The sequence below is a fragment of the Acanthopagrus latus genome, chromosome 13 (assembly GCF_904848185.1).
Source record: "Acanthopagrus latus isolate v.2019 chromosome 13, fAcaLat1.1, whole genome shotgun sequence".
In the NCBI taxonomy this organism is placed as follows: Eukaryota; Metazoa; Chordata; class Actinopteri; order Spariformes; family Sparidae; genus Acanthopagrus; species Acanthopagrus latus.
Window position 1 is genome coordinate 24,139,919 of NC_051051.1, and position 17,454 is coordinate 24,157,372.

Here is a 17,454-nt window from a genome sequence, read left to right on the forward strand (position 1 = left end):
AGAATTATTTTTCATTATCCTGTAGATATGTTTGTTCAAAAAAACTTTGTAGCAAAAACTTTGGCTCAAAACAAACCCATTCCAAAATAGAATGGAAGATAAACAAAAATATTACATATCAGTTTGGGGTTTGTATGATCATTTCATCTTCATGGCAACAGAAACACAGTTTCCCCTTAAGATTGGAAAATTGCTCATCTTCTTCCAGTCTTCCACATTTTTTCACTTTCATCTTGCTCTTGTTCTCAATTGAAGCAATATGTTTAAACAAAACAAATTATTTAAACCAGCAACTATTTTTTATGGATTCTTTTTTGGAGTAATTTCCTTAAACTTCAGTCGTCATATGTGGATGCATGTCTGCTGACGACTACAAGATACCAGACAACATGAAATAAAGGAGCTTACATATGTGATGTCAGTATGTTGTTATGTTAGTGTTGTGGCACAAAATGGTTGTAAAGATCAGGTTTAGTTACATAAATAGCTAGGGTGTGTTGAAGCAATCCATTTGATGGATACTAATTGGTTAACAAAAAAAGAGAACTCCACAAATTTATAGACAAACTTTAAATATGAAAACTTGGTGGAGTTTCCCTTTAATGTGTTGTGGCCCTGAAACATGGCTCTATGTTCGGTACCTTTGAACACGTTGGGATCCCCACTAGACATTAGGATGTATGAATAATAAAGACAGGTTAGATGTTGGTACAACAGCAACATCATCTTTCAACTTAACCTGCAAACATGGAGACACAACATCATCTCCACGTGCTGACCAATCAGCTGAGCTCGCATCAACACTGTAACAACCCCACTCAGCAACAGTAGCTCCACTTTAACCCTCCACGCGTCAGCACTCCTTCCAGGTTCTTGACCTCAGCCGGGTCCCGACACCACATAAGACCCAGCTACGAACAACCCCCGAGGTGTCTGATGACGGGGAGGTGGGGGGTCTGCCACTTTAAGGCCACAACAAAGACGACAAGATTCACAGAGTGGAGACACTTGTGGGAGACAAGTGAGGCGTCCATGCTAATTTTGATACAGCAACCCTGCGAGACCAGCTGCAGGAATGCCAAGCTGCTCTGAAACATCACACACTTCACCGTCTTTCATCCCCACAACTTCATTTAGAGCCATCACAGAAACACACACACCTTCGTCAGAAACCATGGTAGAACTTCATTCTAATGCCCCATATATGCACAGCTATATCGTTATTTTCAAGTCTACAATTTGTAAAAAATTACAACTTCTTATATGATTAAGATTTCACTACATTGTCATTCTTCTTGGACCTGCTTCTACTTGGGGTGCCCACAGAAGAAGTCACTGGGAGTAATTCAAAATTAATTCAAATTGTTACAATCTGCTGCCAAGTACATCACAGTGTGTTATAAGCCATGTTTTTATCCCACTTAATAATGACGAATGGCCAAATTACACTTTAAACATTAAGTTTAACATAGTATTGTGAAGACCATTCACACACAAAAGCCGTTGTTCATTTCTGAACCAGCTCAGAATCATGTTGTGTAAAGGTTTCAGTCAACGGTCCCTTTTCTCGCCAAACTTTCTGAGAGAAAGAGCTTCATTTGCAAGTGTTAATCAAGGCTGCAGCATGTGCTAAAAAGGAATGCTAATGCAGAGAGCGGACCGCTGTCGGTCCCGACTCCTTGACCACAGGAGTAACACCTAAGTTTGCCCGCGGGACAGCATTACATGTTGGCTTGCATTCTTCACAACAGCACAAAGACAATGGACTTTGAATGAGGCTGTACTTACAATGACTGTCAGCGTAGACTACAGAAATGAGCTCATATCTAGAAACAAAGTGAATCATCTGCCAACACATCCGCACAAAATGAAGGCAAAATACTAATACTTTAATCACCTCTATCCAACTCTCTACACATCCCAAGGTTAGCTATGTCGATACCAGAGACGTTTACTTTTCAGTTGTTGGCAACAAATGTCTATATCTGTCATAACGTCTTGAATGTAGCAAAATGCAAAAACTTGGAGTTATTAAAAGTCTCCAAGCTATGAAGATCTGTAGTCGGTGTGTTTGTTTCACACTGCTGCATGGCTGTAGAGCAACACTACTCCTGTGGGAAAGAAACACGACATGCACTCCTTCACCAAGCACCACTGTAAAGTCATACAAACATCAACAAACTAAAAGACTGTGGCTGATCATTCACAAAACCAGAAGCAGCTCCATGAAACATCTGCAACATCCTTCCATGGCAGTTTATTTTGGTGTTAAAAACATTTACTTCTAGATTTTGCAGCATTGTTTTGCTAATTCTGCTACCTGAGGGGTTAAAGTCTGCTTATTTCGAAAAGTAATCTGTTAAGATATTCCTCTTCTCTCTCACTTAACAATCAGGTTGTGTGTTATGTTATAAATAGTGATTAAAGCGAAAGCTAATGCTCTGTAATGTATTAAATAAAGAAAGAATACAACATTGGTCGGGTTCTAGTTATAACAGACTTGGGGACAGGCCGAGTTTGGGTCTCAATCTTAAGTCAGTGCAGAATTATTCCCAATTTTGCAGCTGTAATTAACTAATGTATCAATGAGTATCAAACGACTCATAATTGGGCCTAATTATTAAATCAGTTCCAAAACTAATAGCTAATTTTGAAGGCTGATTATTATATAACACTATGATGATCCAATCATCATGCAGCCCTACTTAAACCAGTGCAGAATTCACTGTACGTCTCCAAAAGAAGACATTAAATGGCACCTTACTCATTGTAGTCTGTAACACAACAGTGTGTTGATGCAGCGGGACGCAACTTCTGATGACTCAGAAGAAAAAAGTCATGCAAAACAAGACGATCCTGGCTCGACTTCTGGCAACACTCGGTTCAAAATCATTTTGTCAGTCTACTGTTTACATTTTGTCCTGGCGTGTGAGAAGCTTTAACTTCCTGGTTCATGTTTCAGCATCTCTTTATTACCTGCGTCAACACACCCGTTTTGGTTTTGCATTCATCCCCCGGATGTCTTGTTATTTTCAGTCCAAACACAACTTAGCAGTAACAGGTGCCACAGCAGGACAGATGCTAACCTGCTTAACCAAAGTGGCTGCATTTTGCTGGAAGTTAGGAGTTAATTTTGTGTTCCAGCCTGGACTGAATTGATCAACTGTAGCATGTTCTCGTTTGCAGTATATTAAATTTTGCTACCACACAAACTGTTGTGGGAATGAGCTGTAAACTGACGTTGGCATTGCGTTCTCTGCAGCCAGGACATTGCACCATTAAACTGAATAAATAAAATAAAGTTAAAGTTAAATAAAACTAAAGACAGAAAAAAGGGTCTGCTTATAAAAAAGAAAGAAAAAAAAAAAGAAAAAAAATACACTGGTACTCTTGTTCTGTGGTGACCCAGTAGAAGAAGCACCACCACTGCTAACGTTTATCACTAATTCACCATGAGCTCCCTCAGGGGCCAAAATACACAGAAGAGAAAAGACATTAAACTGTTCAACAGAACTAAACCTTCTTCTTGGGAAATCTGGGCTTTAAACCTTTTAAAAATATAGAGACGTTGTGCTGAACCACGTTCAACTTCACTCTGACACATGACCAGCGCAAGTGACACATTTGTTTGTTTTTGCCCCACTGGCATTTTGTTTGTTATAAAAATGTCACCACAGGACAATGTCAAATGAATTCCAACAGTCAGGACAAACACACCAAACTACATTGCAGGGAACCAGTAGACGCAATCCAGACAGCGTCACATGACCCATTACGAACAGAATAGCGATTTAGCTAAATGCCAGATATGTGAATGTCAGACCAGCTTTAACGGCACAGTCCGGCTGCTTCAGTAACGCTGTGGTCAAACTGGATTCCACCTGATGAAATGTAATCACATGGTGTGGCCACAGGCAGCCGGGGCAGGGTCGTGAGCAGCTTCTTATCAAACACTTTACTGTCACTACCCCCACCAAGCAGCCCCTCCTGTTCTGCTTCTAGTATCATTGAGCCATCGAGACGTAAACAAGGATATAAACGGTTATTATTTCCAGATGTTTTGTCACGCAGGCAGGTCGACTCTCAACCGGAATCGAACACGTCTCACTGCGTTCCTCATAGAGATGCATGTGGAATGAAATCTGCTTATTGATCATAAGCAGTACTATGGAGTATTGCTTCTTCACATGGACACTAGTTTTTTTTGGCACACAGATGGGTTGATGCACATTTCTGCAGCCATTTTCACATTGCTTGTAGCAGCGGATGTAGAATACAGTGATGAAGACGAACACCCCTGAAAAAAATGAATGTAAACGATGCACATACACCTTTCACACTGGACAAACCACCCGTACCATCCAACAACATCTGGCATCTGACACATTCTCTAAATGGAATGTGTATAATCAGCATTCACTCTTGCATCAATCGACTCTGCAGTAGTCACAAGTATTTACCAGCTCTGGTTGGTTGCAAAGTGAACACAACACACAGATGAACGCGAAAATGTTCATCCCTTTTCAGGCTCAATGACTTATGTTGAAAATAAGCCTTGTTACTACTTCTGTCTTTGTTCAAGTTGGAAAGAAAGACTGAATTAAAAGATATTCAAAAAGTAACCACCTTTATATCATCAATGGCTTCACATCCTTATTACCTGATCGGTGCTGTACATGTGCAACCTTCAGAGATTAGGAGGAATCGAGATGTCTCACTCCTTAGCTACTTCCATCGGCAGCTCTGGAAAAATAAACGATTGGTCTGATCATCTATGATGTGGAAGTTAAGTCTTCACACGGTCGGTTGTCAGTAGGATTAAAGAAAACCTGAATGACCCCACTGACTTTTTGTGTGGATCAAGAAATGTTCTTCTAACACTGCAAGATTCCACATTTTTGTTCATTTCTCAGGGAACAATGCATAGATCATAGATTCGGGATGTTACTGAATAATTACGTTTAAAAAGACCTTCAACGTCTTCTGGGTGAAGTCTGATGAGGTATCATATGACCCGCTGCTTTCTATGGTCTAGTTTTTCCTGTGCATTCATTATGACAAATGTGACACACAAGAAAAGAAGAAGAAAAACTGAAAGGTTAACGCATCTCTTGGCATTTTGAAAGGAGTCAATTGCCTGTCTCATTTTCTAAAAGTGAAAAACCTGCATATCTGCAGTGGTTTTGGTTTGAAATGTTAAGCCTGCATTTTGATTAACACCCTGAATTAAACCGTAATAATTTGTTCACAATTTAAAAAATTCTCCATATGGCAGTTCCTTATTCAGACCGTCCTGCTGTTGCACACCAGAGTCTTAATCTTGGTCTTTAGAGACATCATGAAGAATGCAGCCACACACCCTGAAGACGAGATGACCACACGTTTGCTACTGATATCACCAACAGTCAAACATCACCGAGCCTTTTCTGTGAGGCTTAAGCAATCATTTTACTGAACTTTTGACAGGGCAAAATAATTTCTGATAATGACCAAACTCCGTAGGGACAGTTTAGAGATTCAGCATCAGGTCTGATTAGGTGGAAATTTATTTTACCTCTCATCTCAATCAAAGTGTTAAAATGCTAATGACGAGGCAGCTGAATATCAATCTTCCATAAAACAAGTGGTGGGTGGTAATGATGATTCTACTACCACCCACGACTGTCTGCCAATTATTTTCAAGATTTGTTTAGTCTATGAGATTTCAGAAAAACTGTGAAATTTCCCAGAACCCCAAAAGATGTCTTCAAATTGCAGCTTTTTGTCAAACCAACAGTCTAAAACCCTTCATTCATCATCATTAATGACAAAGAAACCAGCAAATCCTTACATTTAAAAACTATAACCAGCTTATTTGGCACGGTTTGAAAAATTAATCGATCCAAAAAATTGCTGCTCAGTTTTCTTTTCAATGGACAAAATATATGACCATTTGTTGCAACTCCAATGATGATGACTTTGTGAACTCTTATCTGAATTAATGTGGTATGTTTTAGCCCATGTCATGTATATATTAATGCTGTACATTTCATGTATTTTACCACGTTTTGTGTCAATCCAGGTTTGAATTGGTTGCAGGACAAATTTCTTTGGGGAAATAAAAGTTAAAAAGGTCAAAGTTCAGCTTTCAAATTCCCCAAAGTACAGCAAACTCTGCAGTAACAAAGAACAGCAAGCTGGTGACGTGCTAAAAGTTAAAATATTCCCAACAATCAACAGTAAACCCACTCAGTGGTGGCACGCCTGAGGCGATTGTGAAAATGTGCTGCTTATTCTCAACCCAAATCCACCCTCCTCTTGCCACACATTTAAGTCACATACAGTAATGTATTATCCAAAACAGGGAGTGCAGGATCTTGTTCAAGGACACTGAAAGTACACATGACTAGGTAGAAAGTCCTCTGTCTGTTGGAAAGACAACTTCTTCGAGAACGAGACGAGAACTTAAGTGTTGATGTGACCATGTTCAGTGAAGAACTTTAAAATAGAAATTGTGTGACCGCATGATGCAGTCACACAAATGCTTATGTGACTTCTGAAATAATGCATGGTTTTAACTCATGACTTAAATAGATAAAATAGATAGGCGTATTCATCCACAATGGAACAATCTGATTTAACTGCTTACAAGTCACAAACACACAACCTGTGTCGACAAGTTCTAAACAGAAATAGCTTTCTATTGAGGGGGTCACAGGGGGCAGTGAGGTTTAGAAACCACCCTCCCTTAACACACAATCGACAATCCAGCTTTTGGTCCCTGAATGCAAAATAAAATAGGGGCACGACTGCCTGGGCAGCTCAACCTCTGGCCCTCGGCCAGGTTTACTTGCTGATGTGACAGCTTTTGGAGAACATCCATCCAGAGATTCAGGGTACAGGCTGTACTCGGAAGTCTACATTAGATACACATGCTTCAAACCAGCTGGCATTTAAGAAGACAACACACATCTCTGACAGGCTGTGAATTCAGAAATATGATGACCCAATTGTATGACTGCAAACACAGCCAGTGTCACTGTCCAGGGGAAGAAAAAAAAAAAAAGCACACATGGCTGTGAGGTGGACACCACGTTGCTCTGACATGGAGCAGATGAGGGAGCTGCCTCCATGTGTATAACCACCAATCACTCCACATAATCGATTCATGTGGGTTGAGTGCTTCAATTGACAGATCACAAGTGGCTGTATATTTTCAATCATACCACTGTGAGATCATGCAGAAGCCATGATGACTCTCACCAGCTTGCCTGTTAGCTTCCAAGCTAATGGTGACTAGCTGGGTGGGCACGCAGGCAGGGGCTGAATTCACCCTGACAACACACACAGGACATGACAACAGGTTCATAACCCACGAAACGTCCAGATAACCCTCACTCAAGGCGGTATTAAACTATTTCTGGCGTGTGATCGGACGCAGCTAGCCGGCTACCTCGCTCGCTAGCTTGCTACCTAGCTAGCAGCGCCCATGCCTTTCTCTCGGGGAACACGTGGAGTGAACACGTGACGTCTCATAACAAACCTGCTCCTTTTTTAAGAGCTTTAAACGACCGACTGTTTCACGGAGGGTCGCGTTTCGGTGTCGAGAATCGACATTGGGGAGACTGAAAGCTGTTTCGAGCTGTGCGCGACGAGGGGGGAGAATGTGGAGAGTAGCGAGCTGAATGCTAAGCTAACGTCTGAGTGGGAAGGGCTAGGGCTCGACGACGCGCTAGGCCGAAAGGGAGAGTCCGTGTGTGTGCTATTGTTAGCCGGCTAAGTGAGCAGCTACACAACCCGGTCAGGTTTTTGCCTCTAATTGATGCAATGCGAGACATGGGCGGATGTCTCGTTAATCTGGTGGCTGTACGCCGAAACATGTCACTAAAACAGGCGTGTAAACAGTAGTAAGCACCGGTTTAAATATCTGGCAGGCGCAAGGGAGTGTATGTGTGTGTCAGCTAATGTTTGAGTGGCACACAGGGGAGGAAGAGCTGGATGATGATGAAGCAGCAGCAGGCTGTACGTAAGGACATCTGAGCCACCATGACTACTAGTTCTGTCCTCTCCTGGCTTTGCAGCTGAAGCATGCAAGGTGACACTTCTGAAATCAAGATGCTGTGCTCCTCAAAATACCAGAACAATACACCCTAACTTAATCCAACACCATGAAGACAGTCAGCCTGTACAAAATCCTCTTTTTTAAAAACACCTGAAACTCATAAATCCTCACTGAAGAGACTCACAGATGAAGCTACCATTGCTAAATCTGTCCTGAACTGAGATGTGAAGATAAGAAAGTCCGTTTTAAAAAAAGCTACGGGGGCATATTTTAAACTTTTTTTTTTTTTTTTAAGGGTGTGATTCCTCTGCAATCAGCCACCCTGAATCCAAGAATAGCCTCCACAAGCAGGATGATGAAGAGGAGGAGGAGGAGGAGTGGGGGTTTTACTCCAAATATAACCAGGCTTGCAAAAGGGAGCAACAAGAAGGCGACGACAGCCTCAGCACAGACATGGAGCTTGTTTATCTCCTCCATACGGTTCAATACATGATATGTGAAGCCTGTGACAGCCGCTCGGTCGACCTGGGCGAGCACACCTGGACGGACAGACACCAACACAACACTTGACAGCCAGTAAAAATCAACATGCAAGGGAGGGTACGAACCGTGGTGTGCTTGTCCATTCACGCTGACCACGGTCACCGCATTCATTTTCCTAGTCCACGGGTTCACCTTGGGCGGGGGAGCTTCAGTAAACTCCTTTCTGTTGCAGCCTTTAACACCTTCCTCGTTGGGCTTGTCCTCGCCGTCACTACCCCCTTTGCTCCCGTCTGTCGCCTCTTTGGAGGTCCGCTCCTCCGTACCGGGGGTCCCTCCCTGCCCGGGGCTGCTGCCGCCGCTGCTGCTCCCCTGGTCGGCGACACCCGTCTGCCGCTTGGCCCCGTCGCCCCGGCTGCCCTCCTGTTCCTCCGGCTCACCGCGGATGACTTTACCGTGCTCCTCCGCTTTGGCGAGCGGGTTGCCGGGCAGGAGAGTCTCCACCTGAGTGGCCATTTCCCACCGCCGTCTTTCTTCCCCCCTCAGGATTACCAGTCCTCCCCCCGGCCCGAATTCGCCCTCAATTTCAAGAAAATGTGAAGTTGTTCCGCGGAGTCTGCCGCTCCTCTGTCGCTCCTAGACCAGAAGAGCTTCAGTCTAAGACGCAGAGCAGTCAGCGCCGACTTAAAACATGTATAAAAATAAAGAAACGTGTCCGAGGGCCTCTCAGGATTACAACCTTAACTCCACCACTAGCAGCAATATGGATGATCCCCACCACGCGATACAGGGGTGCGCGCACGTACACCGTAGAGGGGGAGTAACCACGTACAGCCGGGAGCGCGCTTCTTGGGTCAGGTCGAGATGCTGCGTTCAAGTGCCTCCTCGTCGTCCATTACCAATTTCGGAAGTCATAAAGTGTCACTGTGGAGGGTGCATTCAAGTGCTTGAGATGTATCAAGACTAGATTGTGCTTTTCTGTAGTCAGTTAATAATTATTTTATATATATTATTACCTATTTCTTTATTCTTATATAATGATTAAATAAAGAAGCCAATGCTGATTTACTAGTTAAACTTAATGAAGTTGGATTACATCATTTTACACTTCTTCCCACGCCTTTTCGTACATATCATTGGCATTGCCTGTTTTCATATGCACTACTCTAAAATGCACATTTTAGTGTTTAAAAGAGAAATAGACCATCAGATGTTTGTGTTGCAGAATGTTTTCAATGCACCATTTTGTCATAAACTCACTGCCTTGATATAAACTGCAACAAAGTGGTGCAGTTTGTAGTCCTAATACCCAGAAATCAGTCAGCATTGCATTGCACATCCGGTTCCCTCCTCTCAAAGTCTATTAGGTTTTTTTAAAATGGGTTTTTGGTTACATGCCTGAAATAAGGTCTGTGGTTACCACAGGCTTAAAATATTTGCAAGTTTTGTTCTACGGCAGAAAATGCATAATTAAATGTCCCACAATTGAATTATAAAGTGCTTATGTGTTGCTAACAATGAGCAAAAGAAGCTTTTCACTTTAAACTATTTAATTTACACTTCGAAAATCACAAAATTGGTGTTCATCTGTGAAGATCATCTTGCTGAACAAAACGTCTAAGTATCATAAACTCAGCCACAGAGCTTCTTGCAGAGGGAACCCAGGCGATGCTAACCTCTGGGTTAGTCTACAAAAATCTGTCATCCCGACACCACCCAATACTCCATCACCTTAAAGACTAAATGGCAGAGTGTCATCCTAACTAAAGATGTTTGTCTAAATGTCTCTTTGTCCTCTATATTCAGATAACCAAAGCTCTGCAAGTTGTGATCAAATGTATCTCGTCTTTAATGTGTGATTTGATTAGATTACATCTTATCTTTTTACTCCTTTGAGGAGCTGATTCATTTCTATAGCTGATCAAATACACAAAGGTCTACAAATCAAGACCATCAGCCCATCAAAGTAACACATGACCAGAAAGACTGTTAATCAGACAGGATATCAAAATAGCTGGTTACTTACATGTTCATCATAATTGTCTGTTATCTAATTTACATATTTCACATGTAATATTACACAAGCCACCAACGGTTGAGGATGTTTTCCGAAACTTTACCAAAGTAAAAATACAATACAAAAGTCGCAAAACTTACTTCAGTAAAGCAAAATGTTTTCTGTTTGATATCAATGTGAAAGGTAACTAGTTAAAGTATAAAGTATCATCAAATGGAAATAAATAAATCCTACAAGTGAAGTACAAGCATTAAGAATACACGATTTTTCCGATAACCTTGAACGCAGCGCAGAGCCCTGCATGACGTCGTCTCGCCCTCTCAAATCGCCGTTAACTCATTAAATATCCCAAAACACAACGTTTCACTGAATCTGGCAGCTTATACAACTTCGTGTGGGTGTTTCGACGTGTTTCGTGCCCCGTTCGAATGTTTTAATGTCCGCGTGGTTTCTGCAATTCTGTCAGAGAAGGTGGTAAAAAATTGCACCTGAACGCGTCCTCGCTGATCATACACGTGTCCACACCGGAGCTGCACGTGTGCGTTCACGCTCCGAGTTGTTTTTCAGGGAATTTGATCTTTTTTTTTCTCTCTGTCTTTCTTTTTTTGAAGCTTTATAACTTCACCATGACAGACTGGGAGTGTGTTGGGTTGTCGGGTGTGTGTGTGTGTGTGTGTGTGTGTGTGTGTGTGTGAGAGAGAGAGAGAATGTGTTTGTGTGTGATGTGTTTGCAGGAACATACAACATTAAATGGCCTTTTTAGTCGGTGCATTTGATTATATAATAGCTATAAGAGTGGACTTACAAGTGTGCTGTTGAAGAGACTAATGTGTGTGTGTGTGCGTGTGTGTGACAGAGAGTGAAAGTGTAGTCATGGTTAAAGAAGGAAAGTTGGTTCCTGATGAATGAAAAACAAATGTAGCGTGAAGTTCCTTTTGCCTTCTCAACCACTATTTCTCTCTGTCAGTGGTGCCAGAGGTACGCAGGGTGTTTACACAAGTGCAAGTAGAAATACTACAGTGTTGTTTAAAGTACTCAGAGTCATACATGAGTAAACTTTAACAGACTTTGGTAATAGTGAAACTCATCCATACAGAGTAAAAGTCTTCAAGTGTCTAATACTAATTGTACTCAAGTCTCAAAAGCACAAGTTAAAGTAAATTGTACATACAGTTTATTTGCAGGTATGTACAAACTGAATACTACCAATTATCAACTTACTGATTATTATTTCAGCATTTTTGTGATTATTACTGTGTGTTGTTTTTTTTTTAATCAGATCAGTTATAGAATAACACATTTATAAATTAGCTAATTTGGTTTTAATGCAGCAATTAACTAGTGATTGAAGTTATCAAATAAAGTTGGCAGAGTAAAAATGCGTTATTTGAAAGTAAAATTTAAAAAATAGCAGAGAATGGAATAACACACCTAAAGCACCTTATCTGCAGTACTGAAAAACAAAAAACAGAATATGTCCCATACGTTTGTTTATATGTACAGAAATAATAACTCTAAAAGATTGGAGTGTGTTGTGAAATGTTGACACTATAAGTTTGACTAGCTAGTGTTAGCAACATCACTGTTAGTCAGTGCTGGCAATATTAATGACTTTTACAACAGTGGATTCTATTTAACTTAAACGTCACAGTACAATTACATCAAAATTATTTTTCCCTCCTTTAAATCACCAAATGTATCAATGCACAAAATAAACAATAAAACCAAGATATGACAGTTGTGTAAATGCAACTATGATACATAATGTATAAACTATATAAATTATGAGAGGTAACATCTCTACCAGTCCACAGAGGAAACTAAAGAACAGGCCTTAAACCTCTGCAGTCGTTCATCATGTCAGCCTGACATGTACAGTTACAGGATTTGTGCTGCACGTATGAACACAGTTCATCATTTATGCTTCTGTCAGATGAGACCAGCTGGCTTCAGGCTGAAACTTTTTACATCAGTTGTTTCTTTTGATATGTTTGTTCTTCTGTTTAATTTGGTTGATGTACTGATTGGTATGTAATTTTAAAACCATCTTTAATTGTTTTTAATTATTGTGACATGTGCTGGTTGGAGGAGTGGATACTAGAGGAGCTGCTGTGGCTCCAGGGTGGCTTTTCAAAACTATCTGTGGATGTTAAAGCTGCTGTGAGTAATTTTTTTAAACCTAAATAATTGTTAAGTAGCTCTATATTCCATCAGTAACCACTGTTATAGAGTGCTTAGTCATTAAAGTTCACTCGCATGTGTTACCAATGTTAGTTTTAGCTAGTATTAGGAACATTAATGTCAGCTAGCAAGCATTAGTAACATTAGGGTTAGCTAGCAGTAGCACCATTAACATTACCTAGCAAACATTAGTTATGTTAGAATTAGCTAGCATTAGCAACATTAAGGTTAGCTGGCAAGCATTAGTAATGTTAAAGGCCTGCTTAAGTATGTCTACTGGATATTTTTAGGGAGTACTCTGCGAATTTCCAGCCGTGATTGTGGCGACAGAAACAGATGTTTGTGACGAGCGCTCGGTTCTGGAGAATGGGAGGACTGGTGTTTTCACTGCAACACCCACAGCGATTTGGTCAGCTGAATTATACAATAAGTAAACAGTGTAAATGCATCACTGCGTCACAGTCCTGACTCAACTATAAAGTCTGACATGTGAAAAATATACAACTTGTGACCTGAGGAATCTGGACAAATAGCACAGGAGCCTCTCTGCAGTCAGAGTTTATGAACACAGCCTGCAGGATTCCTCGAGTGTTCATGACCAAAGCCTGAAATATGCCATCAGGCAGTACTGACCGTGTGGTGTCCCTAGCGTCCCACTGCATGCTGTAAATGGTTGCATTATCAGAAAGGGTGCAGCGTTAGCTGGTATTCCTCGGTGTTTGAATGACGGGCGTGTCGAGGACACCTCGTGAAATCACATCCACTGCATACTCACACACGCCCTGTTCAACCTTTTCCTCATACCTGTGCTACTCTCATGGGCGGGACTGTGTCTTGAGTCCAATGAGAAATAAGACCAGCTGTGTTTACAACTGGCACTCTGCCTGTACAACTGATGTCTATAAAAATGAGATGCTATTATTAAACTGAGTGACAGGGTGGACACATCAGATAAACATGCGATTGAATGCTTATATCTATTTAGTCACAAACAATACTTTACAACTGTAATAAGAGATTTTGTTAAGTGCATATTTTTTCTGCAAATCATCCAAAAAGTAAACAATCTAAAACACTGCAATGCAGTAAGATTAAATCATTCTAAACACCAAAATCCCATATGAAGGAATCAAAACCCCACAACTGAATGGGGTGTGTTGAACATGACTGAACCTGCAGCCTTCCTCTGGCTGTTACTCACATTTTAGTCACATGACCTTCTCTCCTTCAGGTGAGAAAAGCAAAGAGTCAAATGTTTTTTCTTGCTTGGATACAGAGTAACAACATAGAACGTTAGGGTGTGCACCTTCAACCTTACCCAACAGTAATGCCATAGATCATAGTCACATGGCGGCCATTTTCCACTGACACCAGGCTTGGGGTTGAAGCTTGAATGCTGGGATAATGTCACGCTGCTGTGTTCTGGGATTTGTGTCATTTTAAGGGAAGAATCTGACAAATTGTTATCGATTTACCTCTTCCAGATTGATCAGGGACCTCAGACCATATATCAACATATTTGATCCACTGAATCCATTATACCTTCCATTAGTAAACAGCTAATGTTAGCTTTGAACAGATTCCTTGCTAAGATTACAGTTTGATACACGCTGCATGAAAAAATAGAAAAGGATAATCATTTGAAAATATCTGGAGGAGCATCGGGACATATTTTGACAAACATGACATATTTGATGAACCATTACATAAATTAAGCATTCATCCACTAGCTAACATAAATGTTTGATTACATTGAGTGTGTTTCTCTTGGTTTGAATAAATGTGTCCAAGATGTGTGTGTGTGTGTGTGTGTGTGTGTGTGTGTGTTGATATTTAAGAGTTAATTCATGCCTTCCATATCATATTGTGTAATAACATCAATGAGAAATGTTAGCTAGGAGGTGCTTGAATGCTAACGTGAGCTGTTGTGAACTGAACATGTTGTTTTATGTTGAAATGTGGCCCAATGTCTCTCTGGATTTTCACTATCTATTGACATTTTAGATGCTGATCAATCAGGATGAGATAATATGACAATAATTCACCAGGTTTTCTACTTTTACATTACCTAAAACCTGGAACACAGATAAGTGAATGGATAGAGTTGCGTATCATCAGCATAGGAACAGAACTAGTAAAGGTTTTGAGTTAATAGCTGGACTAATGGAGTTGGTGTTTACTGAGAAGAGAAGTGGACCACACACAGATCCTTGAGGCATCCCAGTGAACAGGAAATGAGGCTTTAACACCTCTTCCTATCATACAAATTTGAACAGCTACCCTGTGAAGAGGGACTCAAACCAACAAAGCGCTGTATTCAAGGTGCCCAGCTCTGAGAAGGTGGATGTGAGGATCCAGAGAATTCCTTCACAGATGTTTTTCAAACCGAACATCTTATAAATAAGGACCAAACTAGAAAAAAAGACTACTGTGGTTTTGTATAAAGTACATCATATTATCATTTAATTGTTCTATCAACTATTCTCAGTTCTTAGCGGCCAGGTTTGGACACTGACCACGGCGTGCTGTTTGTGTGTTTTCGGTAGCACATGAACAACAAGTCACGGCGCATCAGTGTCAGTCGAGCTGTGACAATACCTTCTAATCCCTCTGTTCTACATCCATGTCATCGCTCTCTCTGCTTTGTCCCGGCCGGGCTACTGTTTGGCCCTGTTCATAACAACATGGACACAACACACAGCTTAGAGACATGTGTGCACACACACACATACTTACACTGTGCTGGTTTCCTCAATGAGGGATCAATTCGACTGATTCTAACATACATGTGAATACTCAGTTTACTACATGGTAGCCAGGCGGCCAGCAGAGACTCCAGGAGGCCACTGAAAGAGTCGAGACTCAAACTCCCTGTAAAGCCACAGAGTGCTGTTTTTCACTTCAGCATGCTATTTTGAATCACACAGTGTGAATGTGGATGTTCACTGCAGTTCAGCCACTTTGTAAGTTTGCTGCATGATCGAACTCTTATTCATGAATCAAGGTGCCAAAGCTTTTTCCTTTGGAGGCCAAACCTGAAACGTAATGGTGGGCCACAGGCCAGAAGCAAACACTTATCATACTGTAATATGCATCAGGATCCCAAGTTCCCTTAACTGACTGACTTCCTATGCAATGTCTTACTCAGCCCTGCTGCAACTAATGATTATTTGAACTGTCGATTAGTCATTTTAGTATGTAAAGTGTCTGTGAAGTGACGTCTGCAAATCGCTTCTTTTGTCCAACAGTCCAAAACCCAAACACCCCATATTTACCCTCATAACAAAGAAAAGCAGCAAATCCTCATATTTGAGAAACTGGAAACCGACACACTGTAGGCTCGACATCTTTGCTTGAAAAAAAATGACTGAAATGATTCATTAATTTTCAAAATAGCTGGTGATTAATCTTGTTGTGATCAACTAATCAACTCATAAGCTCCACTCCTCTCTAATTGGCTCTCTGGCCCAAACCTGCTCAGATTATTAATATTCAAAGTGCATTTTTACACCACACAAAAAACAGCACACACATTATTATAATTTCTTGCATAACTTTCAGTGAGCAAAAGTTTCCCACACCTGTGGATCAACAGGTGCGTGGGAGGAGACCGAGGGCAGTCAAAACAAAACCCTCCTGGTTACCTTGAGATCACTTAAGTTTATTTCTAATGGTGACAACATTTTGGTATTAAAAATGATTTCCCCATCTAAGTTGAGGTGAACAGTGTCTGATGGGCCAAATAAAAGCATAAAAGCTTACGGCCGGCCCACTCTGGGCGCTGGGCAGCTCTGTTCCAGAAGGAAAACATAGCCAATCATAGATTTAAGTGACTTGTGTGACCTCTGTCATTACCTGTATTTACACAGACATTGATGCACTCTGTTTGAAGCCCTGCAGCAGAACAATAGTGGTTGTGGCCTGATGACGGACGACACATTGTCTGCTGTGCATCTGTTACTTGACTCATAGTCTCGCGCGTTTGTTCGCACCACAGTTTGTTTTGGAGAATAAAACTCCCACAAACAGCTCCGATTGTCTGAGCGCTGAGGTGTAACACCCTGCTTTAAGTTGTCACACACCCTCAGACCACATAATCTCCATGCCCACACGCACCAAACTCTCTTCATTCACAGCCACAGTCTGCTGTAGGTACCGACATGTAGACACGCTCGCTCCCCCTCCTCCCGCCCGCCCATCGAGGCCCCTCACTGTAAACAGGCTGATATTTAGTTCAATGGCGACGACCTATTCATTGCGAGCGATGACACTGGTGACATGTAAAGCTCTCTGGCATTGTCCAGCTCCCTGGAGCTCTTTAGCAGTGTAATCACCAGTGAAATGGCAATGGGCCACTGGGATGAAAACACAAGTCAGCAGCTGGTCAGCAAATCACAGTTGAAAGCCGTTAAATGGTGGATTTGCCCCGTAAGCAAGACGAGCTCGGGGGGCCTTTGTGGACCCGGTTTGTGAGTGCACAGAGTTGGAAGGAGAGACTTTTTTTCATAACCATTGATATCAGCTTGATTCATAAGGCCTCTGAGCTGTTGTTACACAGTATAGTTTATTGGAGTTTATTTATAATTCCATACTTTACATCTGTGATTCAGCTCAGGCCCGGACGTGTTTCAGAGCTGGTTTAAGGTGAATCGAAAAAGCTCAGATGAGTGAAATGACTTTCTGACGTATATTTCCCTTAAAATGATTGGATGTGAGCCGACTGTCTGCCTCGCTG

General features: G+C 41.4%; 1 protein-coding gene across 3 annotated transcripts in view; it reads right to left on the reverse strand.

The window, feature by feature from the left end:
- Positions 1–9,535, reverse strand: part of larp1 (La ribonucleoprotein 1, translational regulator) — a 48,228-nt gene extending 38,693 nt beyond the window's left edge. The window contains exon 1 of one of the 3 annotated variants that reach the window (XM_037119330.1): positions 8,650–9,535. In XM_037119330.1, coding sequence (XP_036975225.1) covers positions 8,650–9,037 — 388 coding nt within the window. In that variant the 5' untranslated portion in view covers positions 9,038–9,535. The remainder of the gene's footprint in view (positions 1–8,649) is intronic. The other 2 variants (XM_037119328.1, XM_037119329.1) reach the window with 2 other exon arrangements.
- Between the last annotated feature and the right edge of the window lie 7,919 nt (positions 9,536–17,454).